General features: G+C 39.6%; 1 protein-coding gene across 1 annotated transcript in view; it reads right to left on the bottom strand.

Annotated features, from left to right (window-relative positions):
• SEMA5A (semaphorin 5A) overlaps positions 1 to 19249 on the bottom strand; it is a 505802-nt gene that overhangs the window by 97569 nt on the left and 388984 nt on the right. Inside the window, exon 13 of the mRNA XM_055246035.2 lies at positions 2777 to 2894. Coding sequence (XP_055102010.1) covers positions 2777 to 2894 — 118 coding nt within the window. The remainder of the gene's footprint in view (positions 1 to 2776; positions 2895 to 19249) is intronic.

The raw sequence follows: 19249 nt of genomic DNA, 5'->3' as shown, positions 1-19249 counted from the left end.
TTTTGTTGCCTTCTTTGTATATGCTTAACTTATCTAAAGTGTATCTTGATATGTGATAAAATACATTGGGTGGCATGACAGGGATAGTTTTGTGTAATGAAATACCCTGTCATCAGAAGAAACAGACCTTGTAATGAGTGTTTTGCTGACTAAGAGCCAGATATCACAGCTCAGCTTTATTTTTGAAAGCAGAGATGGTAGAGGAGGCAGCCTTGACACCATGGCAGATCCTTGTTACCTTCTGACCTTACTTGTTAAAAACTCAAGTAAGGTCAGAAGGCAACAAGGACCTCAGGTCCTCTCAGTAGCAGGAAACAACTTTAGTGACCACCCTCTCTTCACTTCTTAAATATTAAATCTTTCCTTTTCTTTCGTTCTTTTTTTTTTTTTTTTTTTTTGAGACAAGTCTTGTTCTGTTGCCCAGGCTGGAGTGCAGTGGTGATATGCTTTGGCTCTATGCCCCCGCCTAAATCTCATCTCAAACTGTAATCCCTACATGTCAAGGGAGGAAGCTAGTGGGAGGTGATTGAATCATGGGGGTGATTTCCCCCATTCTGTTTTCCTGATAGTGAGGGAGTTCTAACAAGATCTGATGGTCTAAAAGTGAGTTTCTCCTGAACTCTCTCTCCTGCTGACTTGTGAAGAAGGTGTGTGCTTGCTTCTTCTTCACTTTCTGCCATGATTGTAAGTTTCCTGAGGCCTCTTCAGCCATGCAGAACTGTAAGTCAATTAAATCTCTATCCCTTATAAATTACCTGGTCTAGGTATTTCTTTATAGCAGTGTGAAAGCAGACTAATACAAGTGGCATGATCTTGGTTCACCACAGCCTCAAACTCCTTAAGCAATCCTCCCACATCAACCACCAGAGTAGATGGAACTACACATATGCACCATCATGCCTAATTAAATTATTTTACTTTTCTGTAGAGTCAGGGCCTCACTATGTTGCCAAGCCTGGTCTCAAACTCTTGGCCTCAAGCAATCCTCCTTTCTCAGCCTCCTAAAGTGCTGGGTTTACAGGCATGAGCCACTGTGCCCAGCCAACTCTCCATTTAATGACTAAAGACATATACAATACATACATTCATTATAACACAAGTGCGTGGGTGTGTATTTCTAGCCCATGAACTCCAGCCCACAAACACTAGAGCATGGAGGGAAAGGCCTCTCTAGGTTGAGGGTCCCACAGGAACATGCTGCCTGCTGGGAAGCTCCCATTACAGATACTAATAATTACATAATTAGTATCTCTTAGATATATGCTAAAACAACTCTGGGTCCTAGACAATGGCCTAATTACTTAAGAAACACAGCTATTATCTTGTGCCTTTTTTACGATTGAAAATGCAAGATCAAAGGTCTACAAGAAGATCTGCTGATTCTTCCAAAGTGTATGTCTGTATTTGGAACCACATTTCAGGTATTAAACATTATGTTTTATCAAGCTGCAAAGAATGAAAGATGAACATCCTTGTGCTCTTAGTACTTTTCAGAGATAGGAAGGGACTTAGAACAAACAATGGCATTTTTCTAACCATTTTAAAGGGATTTTGCAGAGAAATTGGCTACTAAAATAATAGATCTGAAGTTAAATAATCATGAGGACTCATAGCTAATCCTACTAGGAAGCTTTCCAGAGCCTAGATGTCGTGATGCACACACTGTTACAGTGAAGGCCCCTCGATTCAGTGCCAACATTTGGGAAATGACACTGGTTTGAACAGCCCCAGACTTCCTTGCTTCATCCTGTCTGGTTTTCTGACTTTCAAGCTGAAGAACAGGCTTCATGAATATGTGGTTGAGATAACAGAAAAGATAAGTACTTTGGTGGGAAACAGGCTGACTGTTGCGATGCCTTCGCAGTTCTAAAGCATGGAAGAAACAGCAAGGAGTTCACACACTGAATGTGCCACACCTCTGTCTTGCAGAGATGCAGCAGAACTGATGGGCAGAGATCAGCAGTTTTCTGAAGGCAACATGACTTATGACTTTTCCATTATGTGGAAGTTAATAGCTGTTGTTCATATTCTATGAGAACCCATAAGAGAACTTGAGATGATTGGATGAAATGTTCTAAAGGCCGAAAATTTTCCAAAAACAAACAAACAAACAAAAAAAGCAAAAAATATTCTAAGTACTGGTTCCTATAAATGTGGACCCAAACCAACATATCAGCAAAGGAAACCATGAAATGTGCTTTTCTTGGATTCAGTCTGGCTCTCAATACAGGTGAGTTTCTCCTCATTCCACAAAGTCCTCTATGGGAATGCACTCTAGGCTGTCTCTCCCAGACCTTCCTGTGACCTTGAACAGGATCTACTGGTTGGCCCCACATGAAGGTGAAAGTAATATCCTTTAGTTTACTCCTTTCTCATCTTTCCTTATGTCAGCCTCTGGAATTATATCTCCCAAAATAAATTTTTGGGTGTGGAAGTTCCTGTTTTATTAGTGCTATAAGGGACAAAATAGTCCACAGCAAACTCTGGAGAGGAAAAAAAATCCAAGAATAAAACAGAAACCGTAAACTCCACTATCAAATCAACACAGTTTTCTCTGAAGACCTTTCTCTTCGAACAGACAAAAAACCTATAACAGCATTCCATGTGGCCCTGTGCAAGCCAAGAGCCAAGTGATCTGAGAGAGCACAGACTGGGTTTGCAAAAAAGGTTCTCATATGAAAAGGCGCAGACAGCGTGACAGTGTGATTGAGGATCGCCAGGGGAGCATGGCTCCTGTGGGCAGCATTGTCAGAGGATGGAGAAGGTGGGCACTCACCGGACATGCAGAGATGCTCTGTTCCCACTGAGTCATGCTCAGGCTCTCCTCCAGGCTTGTGCATTTCTTCATCACCACGTCCCAGCCACAGTAAGGGTCCTGGGCCCCAATGCAGGTGCTGGAAACACACACCAAATGGTCAACAGAAAGGTTGCTTTACCCAAGATAAGATACACAAGACAAGGCGAACCTGTCCCTTGGTAGAGAGGTATGGGATTTCTTACATATGAAGCCGAATGGGTATTTAGGCTGCACACTGGAGAACACAGCTATCTGCATACTCCAGTAAATATCTAATACTAAATCATTTACACAGACATTTTGAAAAATCTATGTTTTAATCTAACATACATGACAAATGACTAAAGATGAGCCAACACGAGCATTTTGCTGTCATAAATAGTGCAAAAATCAAGATTCTACAATGTTCAAAAACAACATAGCTGTTATCACCACTACTGTCACCATTATCCTCCTCCTTTTTACAACAGGTATTATTTGTTGAACACCCACTATCATATTAACTATAATACAAACTATCATAGCATGCAGACGCTTAAACGATTTGATAGGCAGGTGTTATTTTCACTTTATTTACTGTTACCATCACCATAATCATCATCATTATTACCACTACCTTACTGATGAGAAAACTCAGGCACAGAAAATCTGACAAATTAGCCCAATGACATACAGATACATCCAAAACTCTTCAACATGAATAGTTCAAACTCAAAAAATAGGAACATCTTTCATTTGTTTACTGTAGCTTAAATGTATTAAATTTTTCAATTTAATAGTAATTTCATATAGTTGTGTCTATTATATCCTACATATGATATCAAAAGTATTGTAGATGGCGGGTATTTTCTTTTTAACTTTGTCTAAATGAAAGAGTTCATTCACTACATGGGCATTATTAGATGAGGGCTGTGGCCTTTACATTGTAAAGACAAGCAAAGGTAAATGAGGGAGGAAGAAGACAGAGATGATAGCGATGGAGCCAGAAACATACAGAAGATAATGTCATGGGCACACAGGACATTGAACCTGGAAATTCTGTGAATGGACCAATAAGTCAGAGGGGCAGGAAGCAGATGTGAGGAAAGAGAGGCAATGCCAGCATGGAGGTGCTAATGACCCCTCTTAGAGGTAGGATAGTACTCACAGTGAGGGAGGACCTGTTACAAACTAGTCAAGGACTAGAAATCTGGTAGGACCAGAAATCACAGCTTAACCATCAACCCTGTCGGCAGGGAGGTAGCATAAGTAATGATGAGTTGTTCATATTTATAATACAAAATTGTCATTCTTAAAACACCAAATGTATTAATCATATATAAAGCAGTTTTCTAAGAATGTGACTTATATTTGGTCATTTAAACCCCATGACAACCTTATAAATACAGTATCTCAATTAGGCACTACATTGATTCTCACTTTGAAATGAAGAAACTGAAGGAGGGAAACATTGATTTGAAGGCTGCACAGCTAGGGAAGATATATTTACAGTTGATCAATCTACTGATATGTAGTGAGTTATTATACAATTATCATTTATTAATTACCTAAAGAAGTGCAAATGATTTAAAAAGCTGTTTCTCAGAAGTAGGGCTAGGTTGGGGTACAAAAAGGTATAAAACAATTACCTGTTCCTATAACCTCATTAAAACTCCCTGATATGCGACCGTATGCAGACATGACTTCCATTCAAAAATACAAACAAAGCAGTTATAAAGGACAAGGACAAAGCCTATTTCCCTAGTAGTAGGTACTGTTTATACGAACTCACATATTCTGCAGATATTTTATCCACACATATAAGCATACTTGTGTGCACATATCTATATATACACACATGTATTTTGTTATTGTTTATAGGCAAATATATGTTTTATATAAAAATGATATGTAATACACACAAATGTGATTGTACACGCCGTTTCACATTTTGCTTTCTACAACCAATAATACATTATTGCACTATTCTTGTCAATAAATATAGCTCTACCTTATTCCCTTTAACAGCTGTATAGTGCTCCATTTCTTTGATGAACCAACATTTATTTAAATTTCCCCTTCATTTTATTTTATTTATTTTATTTTCAATTTTTTATTTCCATAGGTTATTGGGGAACAGGTGGTGTTTGGTTACATGAGTACTTTTGTGATGATTTATGAGATTTTGGTGCACCCATCACCCAAGCAGTATACAATATCCACTGCATCCAATTTGTGGTCTTTTATCCCTCACCCCCTTCCCACCCTTTGCACCTGAGTCCCCAAAGTCCATTGTGTCATTCTTATGCCTTTGCATCCTCATAGCTTAGCTCCCACTTAAAAGTGAGAACATGCAATGTTTGCTTTTCTATTCCTGAGTTACTTCACTTAGAATAATAGTCTCCAATCTCTTCCAGGTTGCTGTTAATTTATTCCTTTTTATGGCTGAGTAGTATTCCATCATATATATGTATCACAGTTTCTTCAACCACTCCTTGATTGACAGGCATTTGGGTTGGTTCCACATTTTTGCAATTGTGAATTGTGCCACTATAAACATGCATGTGCAAGTGCCTTTTTTCATATAATGACTTCTTTTCCTCCAGATAGATACCCAGTAGTGGGATTGCTGGATCAAATGGTAGTTCTACTTCTAGTTCTTTAAGGAATCGCCACACTGTTTTCCACAGTAGTTGTACTAGTTTACATTCCCACCAGCAGTGTAAATTTCCCCCTTAAAATTATTAACTTTACCCTTTAAAAGCAAGGCTGCAGTGCTCATTTTTGTATGGGTTTGCTATATGATAAAATTTTATTCACATAACTTTTGAGTCAAAAGTTATGGGCATTATTAAATTTGGACCAACCAACAACATGGGAGTGCCTCTGCTGCCTCACCCTGTTACACACTGGATGTTACCATATTTTTTAACTCACCCAACGGGTAAGTCTTTCAGAAAGCTGGTATATTAAAAAAATAGAATTTCTCAATTGTCTGTTTTCATTTCTTTCAGTTGTGTCTTTGGTTAAGGCTTAGCATAGATGAATATACTTTTTAAACATTTGCATTTTCCGTGTGTAAACTTCCTATCCATATCCAATTCCTGATTTGATCTCTTTCATGAGTCATTCATTTTATTACATGGTCACTGGAAGGGGTTATTTTTGCATTAAAATGCAGCCCTGTCTGAGTAATATTTTCCCCGTTTGACATTTTTTTCTTGAGATATACATGTTATAAAATTTTATGCAGTAAAACTTATGAACACTTTCCTTTATGGCATCTAATGTGTGTTCCATGTTAAGATCTTTCTCACTTAAATCTTCCCAACTTAAAGATTAAACATCGAACATTATAGAAAGATTAAAGATTACAGAAACATCACTCCCCCAATTCCTTCTGATTCTTCTAAGGTATCATTTCTTTGGCTCCCTATCCTTTGTCCATTTGAAATGTATTTTTCTCCTCCTCATAAACAAACAAACAAAATCAAAAATCACAAATACGCATTTAAAAATCTAAACATCTCAAACCCCACACAAAACAAACAAATTCAGGTGTTAGAGGAAGAGTAATAGATGTGAGTATGGTTTCCTTTCCTGTTATTCAAATGACATCCTTTTCAAATACTACAAGTTGATAACAGAGAGTGTGAGCATAAGCATTTTAAAATCTCTACCTGTGGGAATATGATTCCCAATAATGTACTCTTTTAAATAAAAAATTATTTCAATGATCAGTTTCATTGAATAAAACTTGAACCTGTATTTTTATTGTCGAAAACACATAAAAATTTTCTCAATTCTCAACACACACAATTGATTTAAAAACACCTTTTTTGTGCAGGGAATAGAGAAGATGAGAATAAACTATCACAACCAATGACTAAGACCATGAAACATGTGCATTTATTATCCAGGGGTCAGCAATTTCTTCCTGAGTAGCTTTGCATGTGCAGTGTTGTTCTGTAGAAAAATACCCAGAGGAAGTTGCCGGAAATCTGGAGACCCTTCAAGTGCAACTCATGAGACAGACCTGGGTGGGGTGAGTGCTAAGAGTCCTTCTGCTCCCTGCTGTGACCTCACCTGGCTGTGCCAATGAGATCGGATCTGAGAGTGTCCTCATCTTACTAAACTAGCCAAAAGTGACATATTTATATTTGCAGCTCCTATGGCAAACCTGAGAGTATTCTTTCATTGACAAAATAACATAGTGTATATCACATATGGGAATTCTCTGTGTGTGATTCTTTACACGGAGCAAAAGTATATACCGAGGCTACACTTAGAGATCATTCAAAAGCCCTGCATTCTTTTCCATGTTTCTTATTAAAGCAACATGGCCAGTAGGTAAAATTAAACCTCCAAAAAGGGAAAAATTCCACGGACTCCCTACATTTACCCTAGACTTCCTGTGCAAAGCTGCTTGGAGACTTAAAACAATGCCCCAGTGTTAGAGGGAAGTATTTCAAGCTGTTTTAAATGGAAAGCTACATGTAATAACATCTCTTTCTTCTGATGATGCCAATGGTTCTGCATGTTCTTAACATTACACTTATCCTTTAAAATGTTAAAATGTCTTTACAAACACAAATGCCCATTCAATAAAATACCATGTATATTTAAATATAATTTCCTCATGCAAAATATTTTACACCATGGACAAAATTCTGATGAGATCTACCTTTATTCTAAATTATGTCTTAAGAAAATCTATCACACAATTTTATTTTTGGAAGCTGGATCTCTTTAAGAAACTGTGGAAAATCATGGGTTTCCAATTAATGCAGCCATTGTGAAAGTGGCTTTTCTGTATTCCACTTTGAAAATGTTTTTCCTTGTGTGATAAATATTTTTAATAAAAGTTTTAGCTTGATTTAATTATTCCAAATTGTAAACATATGTCATAGCAGCATTTTGTACCCCATAAATACATGCTATTCAAATATAATTATCAACATTCAAGTTCAAAACTTCCATAATGTGTTAATGACCTTCCACTATTCTCATTTTACATATTACCCTGGTATTTGAAAGTACCTGAATTCAGATAAAAATGTTAGTCAGAATCCGAAGGTTTAATTTTTTTCAAAAACACACTTATTGAGCATATTTTTTAGAGCTAAACGTATATTTGGAGACAGGCCTTAATTCTAAAAAGCAGGATAAATGTCTGCTTTCCTTTCCACACGACAATAACATCAACATATATCTAAATTATTTATTTACATTTTAAAAGTTTGCAATTATGTTTTTTGTTCGTTGGAGTAACAGAAAAATAAGTGTATTCATTAAAATATTTTCACTCTATTTCTGAGAAGTTGAGATTTATTACTGAGTACAATTCCTCGTGCCTATTAGATTATCTAAGTGATGACTTTATCTGACTTGTCACTGTCACTCTAATTATCATTAGGTCAGTTTATTTTTGATATTAAGGATTTTTGCCATTTTGTTAATATAAAATGTATTCTTAAACATGGGATTTTAAAAGTGTTTCAATCATGTATCGATTCAGCACATACTTATGAGCACTTGCCATGAAGTCAACTTTGAAAGTGCTGGGTGTACCATGGCAAACAGACACTGTCACTGAGCTCCAAGAACTTGCCATTTGGTTAAGAAAGTACATATTAAATAGTTACATGATAAATATCAACCACCAGTTGCAAAGGAAGAACTCAAAGGGCCGTAAGAGTCTGGTGAATCCCCACTTCGATGGGTGGGTGAGCCCTGGGTGAGAGGATATTCCGGGACTGGAACAAACGGGATGAACAGAAGTGACCCATTTGATAGGAGCCAGCAAGAACAGAACCTTTTTGCAGAGAGATCAGTTTGGGAAAAGCACTCAGTGGGGAGAGAACTTGGAGAGTTTGAAAACTGGTAAAATGGAGGCTGGACTTGGGCTGAAGCTTGAGGAGAGAAATGGGCAGAGTCCTTGGGCCCCACTAAAGATTGAGGGTTTCCTTGCAAGTGTTGCATACTTTATAGTGCTTCCCAAATACTGTGCAAGAGCCACACTTCAAACATCAATATTAATTTCTATTATCATTACAATGATTGTGGTAGTGATCAACCCGTCTATGAATTATCCCTTCCCTAATTCCTATGAAAATCTGTCTCATTCCTAAGCACCATGTTACCATATACTTCATAAGCTATTCTTTTACTTTAAGAGCTGCAATTAAAAATATTATCTGGCCAGGCACGGTGGCTCATGCCTGTAATCCCAACACTTTGGGAGCTAAGGGTGGGTAGATCATCTGAGGTCAGAAGTTCAAGACCAGCTTGGTCAACATGGTGAGACCCTGTCTTTACTAAAAATACAAAAATTAGCCGGGCGTGGTGGCACATGCCCTGTCGGGAGGCTGAGGTAGGGGAATCACTTGAACCTGAGAGGCAGAGGCTGCAGTGAGCTGAGATCGTGCCACTGCACTCCAGCCTGGGTGACAGAGTGAGTATCCATCTCAAACAAACAAATTATCTTACTAAAAATAAGACTGAAGAAAATTCCAAGTAGACAATAACCTTCCTGAGACATCCACAGATCCTTCAGTTGGTAAATCCAGCTAGAACATACATTTTCTTTGTTTTCCTCTTCTGCAAAACTGGAACAAAAATACCTATTCACAGGGCTGTTTGGAGAGTTACATCGTACTGGATAGTATATAAAAAAGGTTTTTCTGAGATGGAGATGCATACAGTTGTTATAATTAGTCCCTAAGCACAATTTCAAGTTATTATACACTATGGACTTCTGAGGTAGTTGAAAACATGCTATATTGAAAATACTAAGTCCAATAATAATTCACGTTGCATGCTATGATTTGTAGGTGAAATTAATGTACTCGATTTCAATTAGTGACTAACTTTTATTACTTTTCAGGTATTAAAAACTACTCGGCTTAACATTAAATAACACTGATCAAATACAATGGCTGTTTTTTACATTTCATTTTGCACTTAATATTAAATTTAAACAATTGACTTATACTGGCACTAATACTAAGCATACTAAGCAAATGTTCTTTTAGTTAAAACCTTAATAGGCAAATATAACATTTCAATTTTCCTGAAAAATCTGTTTTAAAATTGAACAAGATTGATACACATTTTACAGTGAAGCGTTTCCAGAAAATTGATAATTTAAAAAATAGTGATGGGATTAGATAGTGCACATTTGAAATAAGCAAGTCAAAAGTTCTTCCTGGATCTAGGACTTGTGATTAACTTGGTTTGCCAGCTTTGGTTTCTGACCTGATGCAGAGACCCCGTTCCACTCCCTCTTTAAGCACTGAATCCTGAGCTGTTTATCTTGACCTCCTTGTGGGCTTCAATCATTGTAAACTTTTCTCTAGAACAAATATAAAGTCTTTCTAGAAAGGCCAAGACTGCCTCTAGGACAAAGCCAAGAAAGGCAGCCTCTTCCATGGCTAGGATTGTACCAGGGGACCAAAACCAGGACAAAGGGAGCACAGGGTGTTTCAATGGCCCAACATAAACCTTCCATGGTTCCGTGATGTGGAAGTAACTCACCAGGAATGGCAACCAGAAAAAGTTGTGTCTATGTGCTCAAGAAGAAAAGAAAATAATTACTGGTCACTTCATTCAGGGAGAAGCCCACACCATTGGTATTCCACATCTCTATTCTATAAGTAGGCATAATTATAGGTACCTCCAAAGTTCACCCTCCCCCAGTGTCCTCTCCTCTCTGCTAATTAAGATTTAAAATGAAGACACGATTACTTATTTGCTATATAACATGTTTTTCAAGAGAGACACTTCTGTGAAATAGGGTTTAAGGGTCAACAATTATGCCTGAAGAATGCAGAAGGTGTCAGGTAATACATTTTAATTTTTACTCAAAACCTTAAAGGGGAGTGAGTCCAGAGGGGAAAATATGTATTATTGTGTTTTCTTATAATTCACCTAACAGTTTGACCGCAATTGAGTGGAAGAGGTTCAATGCCAAGAAACCCTTCTGTGTAGTACAGCCCACCCCTCAGAAAGAACATTTGTCCCTCTCGGTAGGTAGTTACAACAAGTGTGGGGTCTGCCTTGAATGTGGATTCTCTGGTGCCCTCACGACTGCACCTGGCTCTCTTCACACTTGGCCCTGTGTAGCCTTCATCAGTGCCTGAATCCCAGTTGCTCTTGTGTGGATAGAGACATGTTCACTCGAGACAGGGAATTATTGCAAATCCACGGACAGATGCTCCCACTGCTTGGAAGAGGCCATGCTGACATCACTCACCCAAGCACATCATGTGGTCATGCTAGAGTCTCATGAACTGTTGATTTGCCCCGACAGAGTCAGGAAACAATTGAATGAAAGGAGAAGAATCCTCCTCTCAGACAACATGAAGTTGTTTGAAGGCAGAGCAGTAAATGGTTGGCTGGTCAGTTTACCTTCAGTTTAGTCCAGAGACCATGCAAAGTATATGTGGGCAAAGAAGGCAAACCACACATACAAGAGCAGTCTGTCCTTTTTACTTTTTTTTTTTCCTTTTCTTTCTTGTTTGTTCATTCACTTTTTATTTTGACTTACATCTAGGACAGAGGGAGACTTTGAAGCCCAGCCTTCAACATAGTGTGCAGAAAGTATAAAAGACCACTCACAGGCAATGCCAGCTCAGAAGGACTTGCATGAACTGAGTATAGTATTAAAACAGGAAAGGAACTATCTTGTGTTGAATTCTTATTATGTACCAGACCCCTAACATAGCCTCTCTCTCTTTATCTCTGATAACACACTCCTATGGAAACAGGATTGAGAAATGAGATACAAAGAATTCGAGTAACTGGCTTATGGTCACACACACACAAAAGCCCCATCCAGAGCCACCTGAATGCAAAGCTCATGCTCTTTGCATAGGCAAGCTGTTTTGTAAACATATGAGAATAGTTATTTCCTTAAGAATTCACTGGACTATGCAACAAATAAAAAAAAAAAAAATCTTAGGAGAAGCCCAGGTGTTCCTATTTAGGATAACTCAGGTGCAAGGGTCTGGAGCCAAGAATGGTGGCAGCTCAAGCTTTCCTATAGAATTCTTACATAACTTTAAATTTGAGAGCTCAAAAGCAGGAAGCCTGTGGAGTAGATATTAAAGAAGAAAACTTTTTTTTTTTTTTAGACGGAGTCTCTGTCGCACAGACTGGAGTGTAGCGGTGCAATCTTGGCTCACTGCAAACTCCACCTCCCTGGTTCAAGCAATTCCCCTGCCTCAGCCTCCCAAGTAGCTGAGATCACAGGCTCCTGCCACCACACCTACCTTTTTCTTTTTTTTTTTTTTTGTATTTTTAGCAGAGATGCGGTTTCACCATGTTGACCAGACTAGTCTCAAACTCTTGACCTCAAGCAATCCACCCTCCTCAGCCTCCCAAAGTGCTGGGATTACAGGCATGAGCCACAGCACCTGGCCAAAAAGGAAACTTTTTCTTTCTGATCTCCCTTAGTTGTGTTTCTCAACTAAGTACAAACAGTTGGTAATAGATTTTCAAACTTTACCCAACTGACTGTTGAAAACACACACTGCCAATTAGAGACCAAGGACACATTCTCTTAGTAAAGCAGCTTCACGTTTTGATGGGTTCTTACCCACCCTGCCCAGGGTCTGGGGATGTTACCTTATGACAACACTGGAATACACTGTGCTCCAGCCCAAGCCTACCTTGGAACCCCTCTTATCATGTCTTCCTCACTGTCCTAATTAGCACTTACCACTTTTGTTAGTGCCAGCACCAACAAAAACTTGGTGCATTTACTTTCTGCCATTTCTCTATTTTTAAAAACAGATTTAATGGTGGCATCCATATAATGTTGCTGTGCTTTATTACATTTTTATTGGATCATACAGATGTCTTCATAGGTGTAGCTTAATGGCTTCAGAAAACTCAATCAGAGAACAATAGTTGAAAGGGTATACCATAAGTGGTGATTAATTCCCTTACTACTGGAAATTGAAAATTAGAACACTGGTTATGATACAGATATAGCTTTAAAAAATAATTGGAGAGGAACCTTAGGTGAGGAGATTAGGTCCTAGCGTATTCCAGGATCAGACTTTAAAGATAAATCGATTTTGGAATAAATTCTAAGGTAACTCCAAGGTCCTTTGGCTCAGTTCCATGACAGCAGGTGATTTTACTTACACCAGAATTTCTTATTACACTGAGTCCTCTGAAGGCAGGGTCAGGGATGCCTCATTCATCATCCTCTATGCAGGGCCTCACTTGGTGTTTGGCAAGTATTGAGTTCAATAAATATAATATAAAGGAATTAATTACAAAAAATCCACATTCTCTAGAGGTTAAACCAAAGCCAGCACAAACAAAAACTCAAGACTTTGAGATCTGGCAAATATTAAGTTCATTCTGAGGGGATATTTACTTTGTAAAATGGGTACATGTCAAAATGTCCTCCTGAATGTTTATTTGATTAATGACCAAATGAGCAAGGTTGTCTGGCTGGGAGACCACGTGAAGACCCTACAATTTCTCTGTACACATTGTATGCTTTTCCCATTGGCAGATGCTGTCTTTAGGGAATATTTAATTAAGAAAGGTGTCAACCTATTAACTCCGCCTTTTAAAACTTTGACCTTTAGAGGAATAAATGTCCTGTAGTAATCTAATTTCCATACTAATTTTTTTGATGAGGTGTTAATTTCTTTAACTAAATGACACTATTAAAGGTTAACTGCATTAAGAACACCCAAATACCAGTTCACTCAATGGAGCCAATGTCTTTTTCCTTTTCTTTTTTTCCTAGACAGAGTCTTGCTCTGTCACCCAGGCTGGAGTTCACTGCAACCTCCGCCTCCTGGGTTTAAGCGATTCTCCTGCCTCAGCCTCAGAGTAGCTGGTTTTACAGGCGTGCGCCACCACGCCCAGCTAATGTTTGTATTTTTAGTAGAGACAGGGTTTCACCATGTTGGCCAGGCTAGTCTCAAACTCCTGACCTCTTGATCCACCCAGGTCAGCCTCCCAAAGAGCTGGGATTATAGGAGTGAGCCACCACGTCCTGCCCAATGTCTTTTTCTTAATGGTCCATCTTTCCCTCTAGTTTTATAAGGCACAATTTAAAAGGTGTGACTCTTTTATATGTAGGCTATAATTCTTCCAGTTCCCAGATTTTCTCTCCTTTCCCCCAATTAGTTCATTAAGCAAAAATAAAACAAACAAACAAACAAACAAAACCCACCTAAGGCCCAAAAGCTTTCAATCCTTTTGCTACTGTGTGATATTGCCACATTTTTCTGTAAAGGAATTTTATTTTGTCACAAGAATTTTGCTTCTTTTCAAGGTATGAAGTAAATTAGCAGATAAGGGAGAGGCAGAAGGTCCATTTGTTAATTTAACAAATATTATATTTATTGACCCTTTTTTGAGTTGGATACCAGGCTGGGGGCTTCATCGAACCCAGAAGCATAGAGGAAGCCCAGGCTTTGGGAGCTCATGTGCCTGCAGCTTGAATGAAGTCTGTGCTGGCATGCAGGAATTCACAGTCTACTTTCTGTTCTATGATTAAAGATTAATTGCACACTCTTTCAATGACTGTTAAATAAAAAATTAAGATTGTATGAGTAAATATCCAAAGGTTAGAAAAGTCCATGATGTTCAGAAAATATGAGGGTACAGATTAATCTATGTAATTTAATAACTCATTTGATAAATGTAATATCTAATTTTATAAATTAGTGTTATTAAGGGACATTCATTTATTCAAAAGGCAGATGATAACCTAACTTAGGGGTCAGCAAACCACACAGCCTGTGGCCAAATTCATACGGCCACCTAAACTTTTCCTGAAACACAGAACTGGGGAATACTCCTCTCTGGTAACTGTTCATGAGTGCTCAGAGGCCACAGCACAAGGCTTACTTACAGGTGACCTAAGCTTTGGCCCCCGGGATCCTCCCTGATACTGGAACATGGGGGGATTATGAGGAACTGCTGCAAAACCATTCCTCCCACATCCCTATGTCCCAGGAAGGCTGTCAGGAACTTCTCATTGCTTTCCAGGTTCTGATGAGGTGTAAGGCTTTCTGCCCCCTCATATACCCGCACTAGGATACAGCTTTAGGCTGTAAAACTGCCAGGCTACAGCATGGCTGAGAGCGCAGTGCCTTAGTTCTCCTGCTGCACTGTCATCTGGCTTTATGTTTTGTTTTGTTTTTGAGACAGAGTCTCACTCTGTCGTCCAGGCTGGAGTGCAGTGGTGTGATCTCAGCTCACTGCAACCTCTGCCTCCCGGGTTCAAGCGATTCTCTTGCCTCAGCCTCCCAAGTAGCTGTGATTTCAGGCATGCACTACCATGTCCAGCTAATTTCTGTATTTTTAGTAGAGACAGGGTTTTGCCATGTTGGCCAGGCTGGTCTCGAACTCCTGACCTCAAGTGATCTGCCCTCCTCAGCCTCCCAAAGTGCTGAGATTACAAGTGTGAGCCACCATGCCCGGCTGCCCCTTTTGTTTTGATATCATCTTGTGGGAAAAGGGATGTGGCGAGTAGACTCATTTTCTGCTCTTTTTTTTTTTTTGGCTAAGTAATAAACTGTCTGGATCTAAAAGTGGATCACACCTTTCTCAACAGACAAATCCATCAGCCTTGCTTGACCCACGCATCTACCCATTCATTATGGTCTATGACTGCTTTCACACTGCAAGGGAAGAGCTGAGGAGTTTCAACAGAGACCGGACACCTGTGCAGCCTAGAAGTGTTTCTCTCTGGCCCTTTGCAAAGGAAATTTGCCGACATGCTGATCCACTCCACACAGAGTCCTTAAAATGATTTTAAAAGTCCACATCAGGGCCGTGCGTGGTGGCCTATGCCTGTAATCTCAGCACTTTGGGAGGCCGAGGTGGGTGGATCACTTGAGATCTGGAGTTCAAGACCAGGCTGGCCAATGTGGCGAAACCCTGTTTGTACTAAAAATACAAAACTTAGCCAGACCTGGTGGTGCACGCCTGTAGTCCCAGCTACTCGGGAGGCTGAGGCAGGAGAATCACTTGAACCCAGAAGATGGAGGTTGCAGTGAGCTGAGATCACACCACTGCACTCTAGCCTGGCTAACAGAGTGAGACTCGTCTCAAAAACAAAAACAAAACAAAAACAAAAACAAAAACAAAAAGAGTCCAAATCAGCGGCCCTCCCATCACCACACCTCTAAGCTGTTCTTTTCTTAGCCTTGAAGAGGTACAATCAGACATACTACTTGGAAGGCTGTAACGTTTTCTTGTGGGAGAAAATAACAACCTGATTTCTAGACAAGACTATTAGAGCACAGGTCCTGTGGCTGCTCTTTTCCTCCTGAATTACGGAGGTGGGAACCCTGTGAGCTCTTGGCCAGAGCTCATAGGGTAGCAGATTCTGACTTCACGTTGATGTTTACACAAGGCAGGAAGTCAGTGAGTGGCTGCTCTTGGCTGCTGCATCCTGTGTCTCCTCATGGAGACTTTTTCCACTTAATTAATTTATTCACTGTAGAGTTGGGTCTCACCATGTTCCCCAAGCTAGTCTTGAATTCCTGGCCTCAAGCAATCCTCCTGCCTCAGCCTCAAGAAGTGTTTGGATTACAGGTGTGAGTCACCACTTCCAGCCTTTTCCCACTTTCAAGACCACGTGATGCTACTGGACCATGAGCCAGGTGCATGACCCGGCCCACAGGATGAGGTCAGCTTTCCTGTCTTCCCCTGTTACTCATGGTACTCATATCTGGGCCTTCCCAGATCCCCAAATTCCTCAGAAATTAGTGAATGTGAACTCACTTTATGCAACTTATACACAGATGTGGTCAATAAGGCCTAAAATGAAAAAGGATATGCATGAATAGTGCAGTTTCTCTGGCACTCTACATCCCCAGAGATCACCACCAATTTCAATGAGTTAGCTTTGTCTTTTGCATGATTTTCTCACTCTATTAAATGGCTGTGCTAAAAAAATGCTAACATCAAAACACAATTTTTTTGCTCGTCTTTGAGGTCAAACTTGACTGAAATATAATTTTGAAATATTGATCTTTTAAAATAACTTTCCAAGGGAACAGTGCTATGTTCTGATCAGTCACAACACATGTGTGGTCAGTACAGGCAGGTGCTCTCTCACCACTCCCAACCCCCGACGCCTGAGGTCCCAGGATCTCCTTAAGAACAACTGGAGAATGGAGACTCAGCTTAGAAAGCTTTGGAAAAACAGAGTACAAAACCTCCTTCATGTTTGCTTGATTCAGTCTGATGGCAAGCAGAATGAGGAAGAGGCTAACGGGAAGGAGGGGTGAGCATCTCTCAGGAGACCTGGTTTTTGCCTGTCTGGGTACTGACCAGCTCTGCCTCTCAGTTGCACACATGCAGAGTGCAATGCAGCAGCTCCTTCTTCTGAAATCTGACCACTGAATGGGTGGTCCTCATTGTACCAGGGGCAGGAGAAAGAACCAGTAACACAACATGGACCTGGGGCAGTCTTGGCTCTGACCCAGTTCTCATATTGCAGTAGCTATGTGACCTTGAGCAGGACACCAAAAATATGAGCTGTCATTTCCTCATCTGAACAATGGATATGGTATGCTACTTTACTTTCAGGGTTGACATAATAATTCCGCAAAATTCTCACAAAATCTAGTACATTGTCAGATATGTAAAATAAATTTGTGAAAATTGTATCAGTTATCATTTATATACATTTTAATAAATGTCATTGTGCATTGTCTTTGGAAAAAAGACTCAAGAAAATTAAACATGTAAACATGATTTTGAAGGAGGTAATTTAGATAAGCAGTTTCCCTTTTTAAATACTTCAAGATTCATTTATAAGACTGGTTTTCCAATAATAAATGGCATTACTGAGATTCTATGATGGAAAGTATATTGGCAAAGAAATTAGTATCCAATCGTTACCCAATTGTTTTCCTATTCCTATTTTTTAGTGTACTTCTTTAAGCATCTTTCTGAAAGATTAAAATTGCTTTTATAAAAAAATCCACAATTTTTCCTTATAATTTATAAAAAATGTTTATGCATTATTATTTTTTTAAAAATATTCTTTTCTCCATGGTATGTTAACTAGGCAGGGTTTCCTATCTTTCTACAGGAGTAGGATAATAGATAAACACATTGGAAATATTCAGAGAAATGCTTGGGTTGAAATCTTTAGTTTTCTTTTCTCAAATGAAATACTAAAGGACCAGGCACAAACTAACCCCCTCTGAGGATGGGCACACAGAAGACCATAGTCTATCAGTTGAAAATGAAGTTACAATCTCTTGCTGCTTCTCTCAGAGTAAACAGCACGGTGATTAAGCTCCAGCTATAAATGTCAAGCTCCTTCCCTCTCAGGAGCCCAATGAAGACACACCAGTGGCATCATTCTCCTTGAAAGGAAAGAGAGAACAGTGAACTCTTCCCCAGGCCTCTGTGCCTGGAGCACCAGCTCCTGTGGATCCACAAGTGGGCTGGCAGTTCAGGTGCATGAGAGATGCCAGGGACACCGTGCCTCTCATCACTGATCTGATGCAGAACTTAGTTCCTAAGTTGCATGTACAAGAGGCTGAGCGATTGTGACCCAGACTCAAGGAAGCAGAGCAACCTGTAAAAGATGAATTGCCTCATGCTCTATAAGCCACGCATTCCCATTCTGGCACCAGAATCACCCTGCAGACAGCACAGGCCTGCAGCTTCCTGCGGGTTATCCTGTGTCATCCTCGAAAAAGGTCATCCTTCACTGAGCTGGAGTTGAAAGACTGGTGTCCTTCTAGATATATTCCAGCTATGACATCCTGTTGGCCAGACCCCAACCCTGTTACCCACTGAACCAACAGCAACCAGGGGAAGAATAATTCCTTCCCTAGGCTAGTTCTGCAGGGAACACAAACCAGAACACATTTCAAGCAGCCAGTGGTTAAATTTACGAAGTAAGCATATATAAGAATGGCAGTTAATAAATACCACTAGCTGTTATTAACGTTTGCAATATCATTATGATTAGCTGGGAGGTTCCTCGCATTATTCCTCAACTCTCTCTCTCATCTCAAAGGAGACATTATATTATAGACTTCATTTTCTAGAATCATCTTGAAAGGCATATTGTTGTGATTACACATAAAAACCTTCCTTCCACCTAAGAATACTCACTTTGCAGAGTGCCTTAAATTTTATACTCTATATATTATCCTATTTGATTCTATAGCAATTCACATGTGTTGAGTGAGAAAGTGAATTCTGAAATACTTTTGTGACCTGGGTCACGAAACAGCAACAACCCAGCGCTGGGCGCAGTGGCGCACGCCTGTAATCCCAGCACTTTGGGAGGCAGAGGCGGGCGGATCACTCGAGGTCAGGAATTCCAGACAAGCCTGGCCAACATGGTGAAACCCTGTCTCTACTAAAAATACAAAAATTAGCTGGGCATGGTGGCACACGTAATTCCAGCTACTCGGGAGGCTGAGGAAACAGAATCACTTGAACCCAGGAGGTAGAGAT

Source organism: Symphalangus syndactylus, chromosome 16 (assembly GCF_028878055.3).
Source record: "Symphalangus syndactylus isolate Jambi chromosome 16, NHGRI_mSymSyn1-v2.1_pri, whole genome shotgun sequence".
Lineage (NCBI taxonomy): Eukaryota > Metazoa > Chordata > Mammalia > Primates > Hylobatidae > Symphalangus > Symphalangus syndactylus.
Note: the sequence above shows the minus strand (reverse complement) of the source record. Positions and strands in the feature narration are given on the sequence as shown.